Source organism: Heterodontus francisci, chromosome 26, assembly GCF_036365525.1.
Source record: "Heterodontus francisci isolate sHetFra1 chromosome 26, sHetFra1.hap1, whole genome shotgun sequence".
In the NCBI taxonomy this organism is placed as follows: domain Eukaryota; kingdom Metazoa; phylum Chordata; class Chondrichthyes; order Heterodontiformes; family Heterodontidae; genus Heterodontus; species Heterodontus francisci.
Window position 1 is genome coordinate 60759127 of NC_090396.1, and position 16598 is coordinate 60775724.

At 45.8% G+C, this 16598-nt stretch overlaps 1 protein-coding gene across 1 annotated transcript in view; it reads left to right on the forward strand.

Annotated features, from left to right (window-relative positions):
- Positions 1 to 16598, forward strand: part of LOC137384384 (dynein axonemal heavy chain 17-like) — a 1056876-nt gene that overhangs the window by 807655 nt on the left and 232623 nt on the right. The window contains exon 57 of the mRNA XM_068058353.1: positions 8494 to 8727. Within this exon, the coding sequence (XP_067914454.1) occupies positions 8494 to 8727 (234 nt within the window). The remainder of the gene's footprint in view (positions 1 to 8493; positions 8728 to 16598) is intronic.

The window sequence follows — 16598 nt, forward strand, 5'->3', positions numbered from 1 at the left end:
CCAGCCCCCTACGGACGGGCTGGGAGGAAGGGGGTCCGTAAAATGGTGAGAGAAGGAGGGGGTGGAATGCCCGTCGTCTTCCCACTGCCATGGTGGGGAAGGTGGAGGACAGCCCTCCCGCCCAGAGGCCAATTGAGCCACTTAAGTAGCCTATTAAGTGCCTCTTCCCATTGCTGCTGGCATTTTATCAGGCCCCCCCCCACCACGTGGGGAGACTGTCTGTTGAACCCTGGTGGCATCTTCGTGGGCCTGCGGGGGGTGTGGTGGGCCCTCTTAATCGGGCACTCTATGGCCCACAGACGGTACCTGCCAATGGCAATGGCTGCCTCTAGGGCAACACCATCCCCCTGCCCTCACAAACCACCCCCCTCAAGCCCTCACCAGGGCCTGCCTGACTGGCCCCAGTGACTCCCAACCCCACTTACCTTGTTGCGAGGGCAGTGTCCACTGCTGCGTCCTCTCAGCCAGGTGCTGTCCCAGCAATAGCCATCACTCCCAGTAGCGCTAATAAGACTGAAGAGCTGCCAACCCTTCAATTGGCTTTTAAAGGGGCCACAATGGCGGACCCTAGAGCCATTGGTAACCCCGCCTCAGCCATTTGGGAGCCCCAACAGCAACCAGTTAGTTGCCGGATGAGCCCAAAATGTGGACGGGGGTCCCCCAAATGGCTGAGGCGGGGTTACCAATGGCTCTAGGGTCCGCCATTGTGGCCCCTGCCATTCTGACTAAATTCAGCCTGCAGCCCTAAAACACTGGACAAATATTTTAAATACTTGCTGCCTCAAATTTACACAGCTGTCTGCTCCCATAGGCTTCTGAGAGCTTGTCTGGAAGACCTCCTGGCCGACTGTAGATAGAGCACATTACTCCACCTCTGCACCTCTTCGACCAAGGCCTCCATTTCAGTATCAGAAAATCTCAGAGCTCTCTCTCTCTCATGTTGTGCCATTTTGTTTCTTTCCAGGTCAAAATCAGTTGTAGAATAACATCCAGCACCTTCTCCAGCCACAATGCACCTCCCCTTTAAGAGATGCAGACTGGTTTTAAGTAATGCAGACTAGCTTTAACTGTTGCTAGCCTCTCATGATTTTAGGACCCTACTGAGGCTTATAGCCACTCAATAGCATGGTTAGCACTAGCTGCATGCTGTAATCATTTAAATGAACAGGCAGCATAGTGATGGCTTTTTGCCTGCATTGGAAGCAACTAGCATGGGTTAATCCTGTATACTGATCCCAATGCCTGTTTTCAGGGGTGATCAAATTTAGCCCCTATAGCATCTGTTACTTATATGATACACCTGTAGAGTGCACTCTAGCTGATCTGGCAAATGTTCACTCTGATGACTTGGAAGTACCTTATGGTAACCTTAAAAGCTACAAGACAATCCTTCATAGGAACAAAGAACAAAGAACAGTACAGCACAGGAACAGACCATTCGGCCCTCCAAGCCTGCGCTGGGCTGGATTTTATCTGGCCCTTGGAGACAGGCTGGGAGACAGGGGACTGGGGAGTGCGGGTCAGACAAAATGGCATGTGGCAGTGTCGGGCAGCATTCCCAACGTTGTCCGGCCCCTATGTCATTTTGCCTGCGATAGGCACTGTGGCGGATGGGAAGTCCACTGGGAGGCCAATTAAGGACCACTTAAAGGCCACCTCCCGCCTCTGTTGGCATTTAGCCCACATCAGACGGGTGGCCTCCTAGCGGGCTCGGGGGGGGCCCTCCTTTAGGGGCAATCCATGGCGCATAGAGGCCATCCAACCACAGATGTTGGTGAAGGCAGGGTGAGGGTCTTGCCACAGGGGTGATGGCCACCCCTGTGGCAAGACCCCCACCCTGCCCTCGCCAACCACCCCGCCATCCCCTCTACGGGGCCTGCCTGACTGGTCCTGGCAACCCCGACCCAATTTACCGGTCTCAGGGTTTCCTCCATCTTCGTGGCTCCGGGCCTCCTGCAGTCCCAGCAGCGGCCATTGCTGCCAGTGGCACTGTTGGGACTGCTGAGCTGCCAGCCCTCTGATTGGCCCACAGCTCTTGGGCATGCTCTTGCCCCTTCAAGAGAACAGCAGCCCCGATGCCGGGCAGTTAATTGCCTGCCCACCATTGAATTCGGCTGGGAATCTGATAAAGGGTGGTACAGTGGTTAGCACTGCAGCCTCACAGCTCCAGCGACCCAGGTTCGGTTCTGGGTACTGCCTGTGTGGAGTTTGCAAGTTCTCCCTGTGACTGTGTGGGTTTCTGCCAGGTGCTCCAGTTTCCTCCCACTGCCAAAGACTTGCAGGTTGATAGGTAAATTGGCCATTGTAAATTGTCCCTAGTGTAGGTAGGTGCTGGGAATATGGGATTAATGTATGAGGGGATGTGGTCGGGAATATGGGATTAATGTCAGATTAGTATAAATGGGTGGTTGATGGTTGGCACAGACTCGGTGAGCCGAAGGGCTTGTTTCAGTGCTGTATCTCTCTATGACTCTAAAGGGCCAAGGCAGGGTCACACACCACCACCACCTTCCGGCCCATCGCTGAAACTCTTCTTGCCGATATAAAATCCAGCCAACTGTTTGAGAAGGTATCTGTGATACAAGCTGGAGAAGATGATATAGCCCCTCTTATGCGAGAGAGGTGGCCATGACAGATGTCCTACGACATGTCCAAGTGCAAATGTTGGGATCAGTAAATGCAGGTCCTGGGTTAGTAACTGGCATGGTGATAAAGCTTCAGATGATGTTGCTCATGCAAATGTTGTCCACTCACATTCATCTTTTTCATCTAACTCATGAAGTGCTAAAGGCATCTCCGAAGGAATTTCCATCCTTCGCATTTTGTGTGCTGTAAGTTCCCTTGCAGCATCACTCAGCAATAATGTTGGAAAACATGGCAAACAATGTGACAATGCAAAAATGATGCCTTCTACAGTGAAAGGATCTAATCAGGGAGCTAAATATAACTGAATAACAATGATTCATCCTGAAACACAATATTCAACCAAATTTAGAACTGTAACTTTATGGGATAGAATTGGCTCCTATAACATTAATTTCTTCATGAGACCTCATTTTCATCCTTCCTCCTGTTCAGCAGAATCTGGGCACAGCTAAAGTGCAACTTGCCAAAATGACGCTCACATCTAGACTCAATTTTTGGGCTAACAAGTTCTTCAATTGGAGTACATCAAGATGGTAATGATGCCACAAAATATTCAGGTGCAATGTTCAACAGTCTGGGCGTCTTCCATAAGCTTAGATTAAAACGTTTATTGGTCCATTGCCACTCATGACGAGGCAAATGCTTAATTTTCTACATTAGATCATTAGTGAAGTGTGATTTCATTACAGACTTTCATAAATCTCAGCTTGTTCATAAAATAGGAGCCTTGGTTGGTGTTTTTTAGACCTTAACCACTGCTCTGATTTTCTCTCAATGGCAAAGGCTGGTATGGAAGATGGGACTGGGAATGATGGAGGTGCGGGCTGTTGCTTGGGCTGGGAATCCATACCACCCTGGGGTCTACCTGATACAAAAACTAAATACTCTGGATGCTGGAAATCTGAAAATGCTGGAAATACTCAACAGCTCCTGTAGAGAGAGAAACAGTTAACAGGCAGAATTTTAACTGCCAAGGGGGTTGGGGGGGTGGGGCTGGGGGGGTAGAGGGTCATGGGGGCAGGTTCAGATGCAGATAGGAGGATTAAAACCCCAAAAAATGGCATTAGGTCGGGAACCTAACATGATCCGGCCCACTTCCAGGTTTAACTTGGGCTCGTTTGCAGGTGAGCAGGGAACCCCCGTGCAGCTGTCGAGCATGTAATTACAATAGTCAAAGGGGCAATTAATTTTGGATTTAACCCATAATTCTGGCTTTAACAGCCATCGCACAGGTTTCTCGTGCTGTGTGAAACTCACCAGGGTCAACAAGGCAGGAGTGTAGTGGGGACTCATTGAACAATGAAACTGGCGTGCTGGGTAGCCACACTACCAGCAGTAGCACCCTGAACCATACCAATAGCTGCAGCACCAGGAGCAGCAACAACACCAAGAGCAGCTGCCTTCTCTGCAAACACAAGCTCCAGAAGACAGGATGGACAGGGAGCTGTAGTTTGCTGGAGGCGATACTCCCAGCATAGCGTCTACAGACAGAAAGTGAGCTTTCTCAACGTGACAGTGCCTCAGGAGGCTCAGGCTTTTGTGGCAGGTTTGCTGACAACTTCAGTCTCGTAGAAGCAAACCTCTTTCCAAGAGGACCAGGTGGATACGCATTGCCAATGGTCATCAAGGACATTACAGCCCTGACTTTCTTTGCCTCCAGTTCTTTCTAGAGATCTGCTAATGACATCTTTACTATCTCTCAATCTGCTGCCCATAAGTACATCTCTCAGGTCACCAATACCTGTTCTCTAAAGCTGACACTAATGTGCACTTTGCCAAGGATGAGACTATTCAAACATAGAGGACTGTTGGCTTCTCTTCTGTTGCTGGATTTCCACAGGTGCAGGGAGTCATTGATTGCACACATGTGGTAATCAATGTGCCCTCAAATCAACCAGGAGTCTTCATCAATCACAAAGGATTTAATTCCCTCAATGTTCAGATAGTTGTGACCACTGAAAGTTGATCATGCATGTCCATATTAAATATCCAAGGAGTTGCCATGACTCATTCATTCTGCATAATTCACTTCTCCCACAGGTTTTCGCTCCTCCACACAGCTTCAGAAGTTGGCTCCTGGGAGTCAAGGGCTATCCTCTGAAGGCCTGGCTGATGACTTCTGGAAGGAGCCCTATAAGTGAATCAGAGGAGAGATACAACAGGAGCCACATGACCTCAAGTGCAATAGAACAAGCCATTGTATTGCTTCAATGCATTTCATGTATCCCAACAGATCTGGAGGCACCCTTCAGTATGCCCCATCAATGGTCTCCAGAATGGTTGTGGTTTGCCCTTCACAACATTATGCTGCAGAGATGAGTGGAACTGTAGGAAGAGAAAGATACAAAATGATCAGCATCCTCTGAGGAGGAAGAGGAGCTAGGTGTGGCCATGGTGCTTGCAGCCACACATATGGCTACCAGTGAAGCCCTGGATGGCATCATCCAGCTACATTTTGCTTAATCTGTGAGGGCATCTGCCATGCCATCAGAAACTCTATGTACCCCTCTACCCCCCACCCCCAGACACAATTCATTACAACAGTCAGCAATCCAGCCATCACATTCACACCCTTTCTTCCTCATAAAAGCTGATCCTACCATTCACCAGAAGGCTACTGTCCAGGATGAATGGGGGATGCAACAAAGTAGAGACCAGAAGACTGAGGAGTTCAAATAATGTATTTCATTCATTGAAATAAACATCATCATAACGCCATTAGCATTGCTATCCATACCCAAGTGAATCCCCTTGTGCAGCTATTAAGTTTTTCTCATCCCTCTTACTCCCATGTGCTGCAACTCCTGTGGCTTCAGCAGAACTGGAGGCAGGCTGCTCATTCCCCTGCTCTGGCAGCTGAGATGCCTGTGGCAGAGGTCCTCTGGATTTTGAAGCCCATGTGGTCCCTGTCATAGACTGCCCCATATGCATCCCTGTGCAGAGGCAGACTTGGTCATCAGGGCAGGAGGGAGCATATGTGGTTCTGTCTGAGGGGTTGGTGGGCATGCGGGAGTGGGCAAGTAATGAGAAATGGGAGTGCCTTGAGAAGAGTCCCCACTTCCATGTGCCCTTTCTCCATCTTCCCTCTCATGGCCCACCTGCATTTCCCTACCAGCCAAGAGCTGGAGAGCACTTAACCACATGTCAATGAGGCGTTGAGCCACCAAAGCTGGGCTCTGCTCCATCCCATGTTAAGTGGCAGTCAGAATGTGCAGGCCATTGGTCTGGGTCCAGCATTTACTCATTGGCCTGCCACATCTGATTCTCCATGCAGGTGGATACTCTTTCCATGGACATGGACATCAGGGCACATGCCTGAGACATTATAGCGCTCATTATTGAGATGGACTCCTCCAATCTCTCTCTGAGGGTGTGCACTGCCTCTGGAAATGCTGACTGCAGCACACACAATTCCTGTTGCTGCTCCTTTTCATGAATGACCCTCAGGCTCAGTATCTACATTCAGCTTAGCAGAGCTTGGAGTGCCCTATGGCCTCTGACAGGAACTCTCCAGTGCTGTCCCTGTCACCAGCATGTGCTCCTGCTCACATATGATGTCCTTCTTACCATATGACAATTTAGCTATCTCTACTGCAGTATCCCTCAAAGTGTATCCTTCTGCAATGGTGGAGGGTGTGCATGTCATGTGACAGTTCATCATCAGAGTGCCCATCCTCATCTGAGGACTCTTTGGCTTGCTCTCTCATCAGCTTCTCCATCACCCATGAAGAATCTGTGGGAGATCAAGGGCAAGTGCTGAATTTGGGAAGTGGTGCAACGTAATATAGTGTATATAATGACATTTCAGTCAGAGCTGACCTCTGTCAACCACAATGGAGGGGCATCCTCAATTAAGGAAAAAGGAAGCACTGTCATGGAAAGTTGCATCATCAGAACAGATGTGATGGAGACAGAGAAATTGGAAGAATGGAATAGAGTCCTTACAAGAAGTAGGATGGGAAGAAGTGTAGCCAAGGAAGATGTGGGAGTCAGTGGGCTTATATTGGAGGTACACCTACCTTTCTTCAACCACTCTCCTAGGCCTTGGAAATCTTCCTATCTTTGCCACATTTTCCATGCTTCCGTACTATTCTGTTATTCTGCAGCAACCATTTACACCTTCTCTAAATTGATTTTTTTGTTTCTATACTTGGTCTCATTGTCACCACATTTTGCCTTGCATCATCATCACTTTTGTCATTTAATCAGTCCTACCATCCTCCCAAACACAAACGTCTCCTTTTCATTCTTCTCCTGCCCAGCCCCCTTCTCCCTGGCTCTGTACTTGCTTAAAAGCTGTTCAGCTCTAACAACTTAAATGATGATGAAAGGTCATCGACCTGAAATGTTCTCTCCCCACAGATACTTCCTGGCCTGCTAAGGGTCAATGTTTTCTGTTTTTATTTTAGATTTCCAGAATTTTCCATTTTAAAAAAATTTTAGTGACTTTTTTCATGTGTGCTTATTTTACAAGTCCATTTTATGTTAGAGAGTAGAACTTGCTTACATATAACACCTTTCTCATCCTTACGACATCCCAAAGCACTTCAGAGCTAATGAAGTATTTTTGAAGGGCTATTGCTCTTATGTAAATAAATTACATGTGGCAGTCTTTTATCTTGTAAGTGTTGTTGTCATATAGAAGATGTAAAAGGTAGTTTGAAAAATGACATTCACAACAGACACATTTCCTTCACATGAAAGTTCAACTTGCTTCCAATTCCAATGTGTACTTTCAGAATGAGGCATTTAAAACTGTAAATAGGTTTGATTTTTCTAAATTGGAGAAATTTAGCTGTCTTACTGTGTGATATCTCTATACTTCCATATAATTATTTAGAATTTCAATGGGTTCATTCAACCTACCACCATAACTTCAGTGAAAGATCTGTTAATGCATTTCTCCAGAGCCTCTGACAATATTCTACCAAAATTAAGGAAGAAGACTAGGCGAACTCTGTGAAAGATTTAGGTGATTTTTATTGACACCTTCATTTTGTTTTCCAGATTCCGTTAGATGTTGAAATATACAGCCCCATTGATGGGCTATAAGCATTAATAAACCCTAGCTCAAGTCTTACCTATATCTCAGATAGCAAACAAACCACAGTACCTTCCCTGCTTTATTTTAGCATTTCTAAAATGGGAGAGAAAGCATATTGAACTCATTACAGAGGTGTAAATGGATTGGTTTTATTCAAGTTTGGTTAATAAAAATATAGGTCGACATTTTCATACGTGGGTGAACACATGCAAATTAAATGGATAGAGGCACAGCCACCAGCATATTTCTTTCTACTTCCCATGACTGAAAGAAGTGGCTGCCTGTTAGATCGCAGCAACCAGCATTCTAAGATTAGTGAAGGAGATCTCAGGAATCTTTGGAAGACAAGCTTGTGATAGTGCTCTCATCGCTTGGCATTGAATGAGTCCCATCAGCAGTATCAGCAGTTTATAATCAAAAAAAAAATACTGTTCAGGTAACCTTAATCTTACTGCAGCGAGCCTCCAAAAGCATCTCTAAATTGGCATTGCTTCTAGGCAGAGCTCGGGAAGCCCTCTTGAATATACAGATGATCCAGAGCTGAAATACAGTTGGCATTATGGGAGCATCTCCAGAGTGGGTAGAAGCCTCATCCCACCAGAGATGGGCCCCATCAAAACCTTTAAGCTATACAGTTTAATTTTCAAGAAGCAATAAAGTATCTATTTCCTAGTATGATACTTATAATCATTTCATGAATATGTTTCAAATTTCATCTTTTTATGCGGTAGTATTATTAACATGCATGGATTTCTTGTAACGGAATGCACTTAATACTTTTTGTATACTGAATTACATTTCAGGTTGAAGTAAAGACCTCTATAAGCCAGTTCATGGCATTCGTACACAAAGCTGTCCAAGAGATGTCTGTAGTCTACCTAGCTACTGAAAGACGCTACAACTACACCACACCCAAAACATTTCTGGAACAAATAAAGCTCTATCAACACCTACTCTCGAAGCAAAGAAAAGACTTGATTGCTAAAATGGATAGACTTGAAAATGGTTTGGCAAAACTTCACAGTACTGCTGGCCAGGTTTGTAGAATTGTAATGTTTCATGTTAATTCGTACATTTGCTAAGTATAAAAATATTATATAATCCCTCTTATTTTTATCAGAATCTCAGCCAATATATGACAACGAGTTGAATTTCTGTTAGTGATAACCATTGTGCTACCTTTGATGAGACAAAACACTAATCAGTACTATAGTATGAAATATTGTAAGAACAGTAGATACATTTATTAATTAATATTGGTCAAAAGTATCAGACAAATCTGCTTTTCCACTTCTAGCACATTAATATCTGAGAAGTGCATTGGAATGTACCAATCAGGAGCAAGGTTTATAAAAACCTAATGCTTAGCTCACCTCTGAACCACCTTACATAAAATATATTAGCAATTACATAAGCCCAAAAAAATCAGCAGTGTTGCTGCTACTAAGTGAAATGATTGGGGTTGAAATTTGACAATTTATTTCTAAAATAGGGGCATAATATTATTGGATCTCCTTTCTGAAGATTTTAAGCAGGTTGCGCCAGGATTTTTTTGTTATCTTGGGTAGCTAGTGATCTAAATTTTAAAGCTCCAGAATGTGGTATTCTCTAGTCACATACACATTTAAGCCTCCATCCACAGTAAGGATACCTGAGGGAATATAAGTTTTTCTGTGGAAATTCCCTGGTCTGCACTCTAGATGGAATAGAAGAGCCAAAAGAGAGTGAGGCAGCATCAAAGGAGAATGCTGCCACCCCGCTTTACCCCTCCAATCCCACCCCCACAACAAGTCTGTAAACCCGGGAGAGCTTATGAGTGACTGAATGAGGAGTTGTATTTGTGACTAGGAACCTCTGGATGAATTGTGCTACCTTCTGCCTAATGACTTATAGCCCATACCAAATATCTAAACAGCTCTGCTAGTGGCTTTCAAAGTTAGCGACCATGATAATAATGGCCTAATGTCCCACTATGGATAGGGGCACTTAATTAACATATTTAAATCAGGCTCCCACAGTGCAATTGAGAGCCCAATTTGAAATTTACTGGTGATGCTTGGGTTTCTCAAGGACAAGAAACTTGGCAGTGAAACAAAGGCAGGAACGACCAACTCCCCAAAATAAGTGCCCCAGTCCCAATCAGAAGCTACTCACTGCCTTTCCCCAGCCCTGATCTCCAGCAACCCCCATCCCTCCTAGCCACCAATCTCTTCCCCCCTAACTTATTCCCGAGTCCCAATCACAGGCTTCCCTCACAGGATTTCACCACCACCCCTAAACCCCAGCTCTGATCATTGGCCTCCCTACCTCTCCCAATTGTAGTCCTCTACATCCCCCAGGACTGATGGCCAACCTTCCCTCCTCCTAATTGCTGGGGACCATCCCCAAGGTTCCCCAGCTGTGGCCTCCTGTCCTTGGTGTTCCCTCCTGTCTGCCAGCCAGACTGTCTATTTGACCAGCTGTTGAGTGAGAGATGAAGCTACAAAATGTGAATGAGTCCTGCTTTTAGATCGAGAGATTTCCACATCCCCAGCCTTTCTGGGTTCTTTGGCAGTTTTTAACCTCAACATCACCCTCTCCTTAAATATTGGGGCCAGTATGTCTCTCAACTTTTATGCTGCAGGTTCCTTCCAAGTTATAACCAGAAACTTTTGCACACCAGCCAGAGCGCTGCCCAGGCCTGCATTCAGCAGGTCATGAATACCATCAATGGGAGACCGTTTTTGGATGGCTGCTAGGCAACATAAAGACAGGGCAATTCATATTGCTGATTTCAGGGCACTATCGATGGCAGCCATGTTGTACTCTGGACTAAATGCACTCGAATTAATTTCCCCAATAGAAAGGGCTTCTACTTGTTCAGTATTCAAATTATCTGTTCCAGATACAACAACCAACCAACAAAATATTGCTACAATCACCACTTCATTAACTAGAGTGGCCATTTCAATTATAACATGGATGTGAAGTCAACCTTCTGCTGCCTTATTTGATCTGGAGGAGCTGTATGCTCCTGAGTGGGTCTCACACATGGGACTGAATTTTACTGGGTCTGAAAGAGTGGGTTAGGCAGCGGGGTGGCGTATGGGGGCCGAAAAATTGAGAAGGGATGTGCTTGCACAGAACCCCAACGTGACATTGGTTCGGAAGTTTGTGAGTGGCAGGAAAGATAGAGGTTGGACTTGCCACTACGACATGGCAGGACATTTATTTAGCTTGTTTAGAAAGTAATTAAATGGAATTTGCATGCAACTGAATGGAATTTTATGCGGCATTTTGTATTTCATGAACAGCAAGTGGAGATCATGGGCCTTCAGGTCCCTGACCAGTTAAAGTTGGTGGCAACAAGGTGAGGCCTCAGTACCACCCCTGGAAGCCAACCATTTTGAAAGTCTTCATTGGCTTGAAGGGAAAGAGTGGGGAGCAGAAGCCGTTGCCGGTCATTGGCGGGAGGCCTCTAATGGTAGGTGCTGCACCAGAGTGGTGGTCATGTAGGGTGACAGCTGCATTGGGTGGTGGTCCTGTCGGGTGGCTTCATGCTCCTGATGGTTGGGCCATCTGCAAGGGCTGCACAGTGACCGTGGCAGATATTCAAAAGGGAGTAGCAAAGGATGGTTCTGGGGAAGGTCGACTCCAAGGATAGCACACGATAGGGAGAGAGACCAACTCACATGAAATACCCATTCTTTATGGCCCCCCTCCCTCCCCACCCCCCTGTGAGGAGGAGGAGCAGCACAGAGGGAGGGTGGACCAGGCACTTGCAGCTCCCCAGCAGCAACAACAGGAACAGCAAGAGGGCCAGCCTCTGGGTGGTCATGCAGGAGAGGCACGCATAGGGGAGTGACAGAGGGCAACACTCGAAGAAAGGCCTAGCCACAGGAGAGTGTGTACAGGACATGCCTCAACTATCTGCAGATGTACAAGCGCCAGTGTCAGCGAAGACTTCGACTCTCAAGTAAGGCCATCACCGATGTCTGCATCTTGCTGCAGAGTGAGCTGAGACCCATTAGGTTCAGTGGACACCCATTGAACATGTCCCTGAAGATCACCATGGCACTCAACTTTTATGCATCCATATCTTTTCAGTGATCCACTGGGAAATGCGTGGGATCTCCCAGGCTGCATCAAGGAGGTGACCAGTGCCCTGTTCAAGAGAGTCAGCAACTATGTGCACTACCGAACTGACCCAGACAGACAGGCGGAGAGGGCCATCAGCTTCGGGGCCATTACTGGATTCCCCCAGGTGCAAAATGTCATTGACTACATGCATGTGGTCATCAGCCAGCGGCTTTCATCAACAGGAAGTACTGCCATTTCATCAATTTCCAACTGGTTTGCAACCACCGAAAGCAAATCCTTCGAGTGTGTGTCCGGTTCCCAGAAAGTAGCCACATTGCATACATACTGCGACAGTCCCAGGCGCCACAGCTATTCTGGTCCCCGCACACCTTCAAGGATGGATTCTCGGGGACATGGACTACCCATTGAGGACATGGCTACTCATGCCCGATAAGATGGGCAGGACATGTTGCCAGAATGCCTGATGAGCACTTGCCAAATTAAGCTCTTTTACGATGAGCTAATTGAAGACAAATGTTCACATGAAGGCCAGAAAAAATAATTCAAGGGCACCCTGAAGTTCTCACTGAAGATTTTGAACACCCCACCTGAGATATGGGAAAGCCCTGCACAGGATCACTCTTTATGGCACAGCCTCATCAGCAAAGGCACCACCTCCTATGAATAGAACAGAGTCACACTCACAAATAGGAAATGTGAACTTTATAAGTCCAGTCCGCAAGGGCCTCTTCTGCATCAATAATACATGGGTTTTACAGATCTTTAGATGCTCAAATTGGATTCATTAGTCGTTTTTGAAATTTAACTCAATTAATTCTAGTTGATATCATGGCCATGACCACAAGGAATAAACATACTCACGTCAGTGAGGAACCCTCACACTGCAGCAGAGGAAAGGTACAACAGCTGCCACAGGTCCTCTCCAGCAGGCCATTGGGCTACTGAGGATGAGATTCAGTTGCCTCAACCGATCTGTTGGAGCTCTTCAGTATGCCCCAGTGAGGGTCTCTTGAATTGCAGTGGTCTGCTGTGCTCTGCACAATCTAGCACTATAGAAGGGGAAGGAAGGTTTTGTATATTGAGGACATCATTGATCGCGACTCCTCATCCGATGAGGAGGATGTGGAGAAGGCTGCTGAGCAGGCAGCACCAGATAAGGAACCCCTTGCACCAGAGGCGAGGGGCACTGAGAGATGCACAAAGAAGGCTTGGGACAGTCTCATACATACTCACCTCCTGTGACTCTGATGCCCTTTCAATATCAGTGCAAAAAAGACTTACCTTAATGCGGACCAACTGTCGCCTCATTCATCTCGCAATCTCTCGCCCAGTACCCAGGTTCACCACATGCACTGACAAAGCTAAGGAGTTGACCAAATGTGGCCTGCTCCAACACTAGCCTCCAACAGCTGCTCGGGCCCATCTGTGTTGTGTAGGTAGATGAACCCACCCCTCCCCTCTTTATACTCCATCTAAATGATTACTTTGTGTCTGTCTGCCTTCACTGAGGAAGTTACAAGAAATCTCCCAGAATTAGAGATCCAAGGGATTAGGGTGAATGAGGAATTGAAGGAAATTAGTATTAGTAAGAAGGTTGTATTGGAGAAATTAATGGGGCCGAAGGTTGATTAGTCCCCAGGACCTGATATTCTACATCCCAGAGTGTTGAAAGATGTAGCTATGGAGATAGTGGATGCATTGGTGATCATCTTCCAAAATTCTATAGGTACTGGAGTGGTTCCTACAGATTGGAAGGTAGCAAATGTCATCCCACTATTTAAGAAGGGAGGGAGAGAGAAAACAGGGAATTACAGACCTGTTAGCCTTACATCAGTCATTGGGAAAATGCTAGAATCTATTCTAAAAGATGTGATAAATGGACACTTAGATAATAATGATCTGATTGGACATAGTCAACATGGATTTATGAATGGGAAATCATGTTTTACGAACCTGTTGGAGTTTTTTGAGGATGTTACTAACAGAATTGATAAAGGGGAGTTGGTGGACATGGTATACTTGGATTTTCAGAGGCCTTTGACAAAGTCTCCCACTGGAGGTTGGTTAGCAAAATTAAAGCACATGGGATAGGAGGTAATATACTGGCATGGATTAAGGATTGGTTAACAGGCAGAAAACAGAGAGTAGGAATAAACGGGTCATTCTTGCGTTGGCAGGCAGTTACTAGTGGGGTGCCACAGGGATCAGTGCGTGGGCCCCAGCTGTTCACAATATATATCAATGATTTGGATGTAGGGACCAAATGTAGTATTTCCAAGTTCGCGGATGACACAAAATTAGGTGGGAATGTATGTTGTGAGGAAGATGCAAAGCGGTTTCAAGTGGGCAAAAACGTGGCAGATGGAATATAATGTGGAAAAATGTGAGGTAATCCAATTTGGTAGAGAAATAGATGAGCAGAGTATTTCTTAAATGGTACGAGATTAGAAAGTGTGCATGTAGGTGTCCTGGTCAATAAGGCACTGAAAGCTAGCGTGCAGGTGCAGCAAGCAATTAAGAAGGCTAATGGCATGTTAGCCTTTATCACAAGAGGATTTGAGTACAGAAGTAGTGAAGATTTGCTTCAATTGCATAGAACCTTGGTTAGACCGCACCTGGAGTACTGTGTGCTGTTTTGGTCCCCTTACCTTAGGAAGGATATCATTGCCATAGAGGGAGTGCAACGAAGGATCACCAGACTTGTTCCTGGGAAAGCGGGACTGTCCTATGAAGAGAGATTGGGGAAACTGGGCCTGTATTCTCTAGAGTTTTGAAGAATGAGAGGTGATCTCATTGAAACTTACAAAATACTTAAAGGGATAGACAGGGTAGATGCAGGTAAGATGTTCCCCCTGGTTGGGGTGTCTAGAACCATGGGACACAATTTCAAAATCAGGGGGAAGCCACTTAGGACAGAAATGAGGAAAAATTTCTTTACTCAGAGGATTGTGAATCTTTGGAATTCTCTACCCCAGAGGGCTACGGAAGCTCAGTCATTGAGTATGTTTAAAGCAGAAATTGACAGATTTCTAAATACAAATGACATCAGGGGATATGAGGATAGTGTGGGAAAAAGGCATTGAAGGGGAAGATCAGCCATGATCATATTGAATGTCAGGGCAGGCTCCATGGGCTGAATGGCCTACCCCTGTTCCTATGTTCCTATGTAAAATTAACAACAAAAGGGCTTGATAAATATATTAAAAGATAGAGGCCTAGAAATCAGAAAGAGTGCAAAAACAGGCACAGGGGATGGGCTGACTACCCATGCTAGTGGCCTGTTACTGTTCTACATATCTTATGTCAAGTCAGTCTCCCTGGTAATCATATTTGGCAGAACACTCCTGTTCTTAGAAAACCTACAATTGACCATAACAATGTAATGGAAAATCTGCCTATAAAACAAAGTAATGGGAAATCTGCCTGTATGTTATATTAGTTCAGATTCAACATGTTCAAGGGAAATTCAGTCTTGTGTATTCCTACCCATCGACTATGTTAGCTCCATAGAGTAAATTCCACTATCCCGCATTCCCAAGAGGGAGCCATGGTCAAAAGAAGTGCAGGTTGGAAAATCGGGGAACTCAGAATCAGTGAATTTACTCTTTATATAGTTGTTATGAAAGTGCTGCATTTTTAAATTTTTTTTGGTGGATTTGTATTTTAGAAATATGGACATTGGTTATTTGGGAAAGCTGAAAAGACTCCATGGATGCTGTTTTACAAGGGTCACTGAGAGGTCTTGTTTGAAAACAAACCTTTCCTGGATATCACATGCCTTAAGCTCAATAAACAACAGAAATCTTGGTGACTTGGGGGAGATGTTTACAGAGAAGTGACATGTCACGAGTTATGAGGGTCAGGAGTTGGCTTTGCTTCTGAGATATTGTTTTGGTTTCAGTTGGGGTGTCTTAGGCAGTCCCTCGGGAACAAGGATGACTTTCTTCCACTCCAGGGTAGTAGGTCCTTAGGTGACCGAACAGTCCAATCCTGATATTCCAGGTCCCAAAGTTCATTTTGAGGGGTTGGAAGATGTCTGTGCGTGGGTTCTTTTAAAGTGGGGTGGCCATTGCACACCGATTACCACACAGTTTGAGCGAAGCAAAGTTTTTGTCAATGGCAGGGATGGCCGAGACGATTGGAGACCAGGCTCCGCTCCACGGACAGGGACTAATACACATACATGGCCAGCATGTCCAGCTGGTGAGCCGGGATGCAGGCCATGTGGACCTGTGTCAGGGTGTTTTTGAAAGGGTAGCTGAAAGCCGGCTCCAAGGGCTCCTGTGACAAGGGTGTTGGGGTCTGGACTGTGTTTGAAAGCAGTTGGAGATCAGCCTGCCAAGAGAAAGTCACCCAGCTCATCTCATTCCTCCTGTCTCTGCGAAGCCCTGCAAAGATCCAGTGTGCGAGAGTTAAAACCCCTGATGCCACATTTCTTCTGAGAAACTGGAAAGCCTGCCAGATTAATCCTCGACACCATCTGAAAAGAACTGCTCCACAAAAGATCCCAGTGACCCGTCTACTTGTACATCGATGCCAGATTGTATGTATGTTGGGACACAACATATCTCATCCTTTTTCTTCAAGAATTAACAAGTATTTGGCCAAAGTATTCTTTTTTGTCAAAGATCTCTGCGGAGAGAATTTCTTTATTTTTCTTTAACCAGTGTGTGTGAGTGTGTGTGTGGTGGGGGTGGTGGTATTTAAAAAGGGAACTTTCATATTGTCATGAGGACCCCCAACTGCCAAGAATGAGGTATATTAATTTTGTCATATGAACATTAATTTTAAACTGCTGCTGGAGTGAAGAAATGACTTGTTTAAAGAG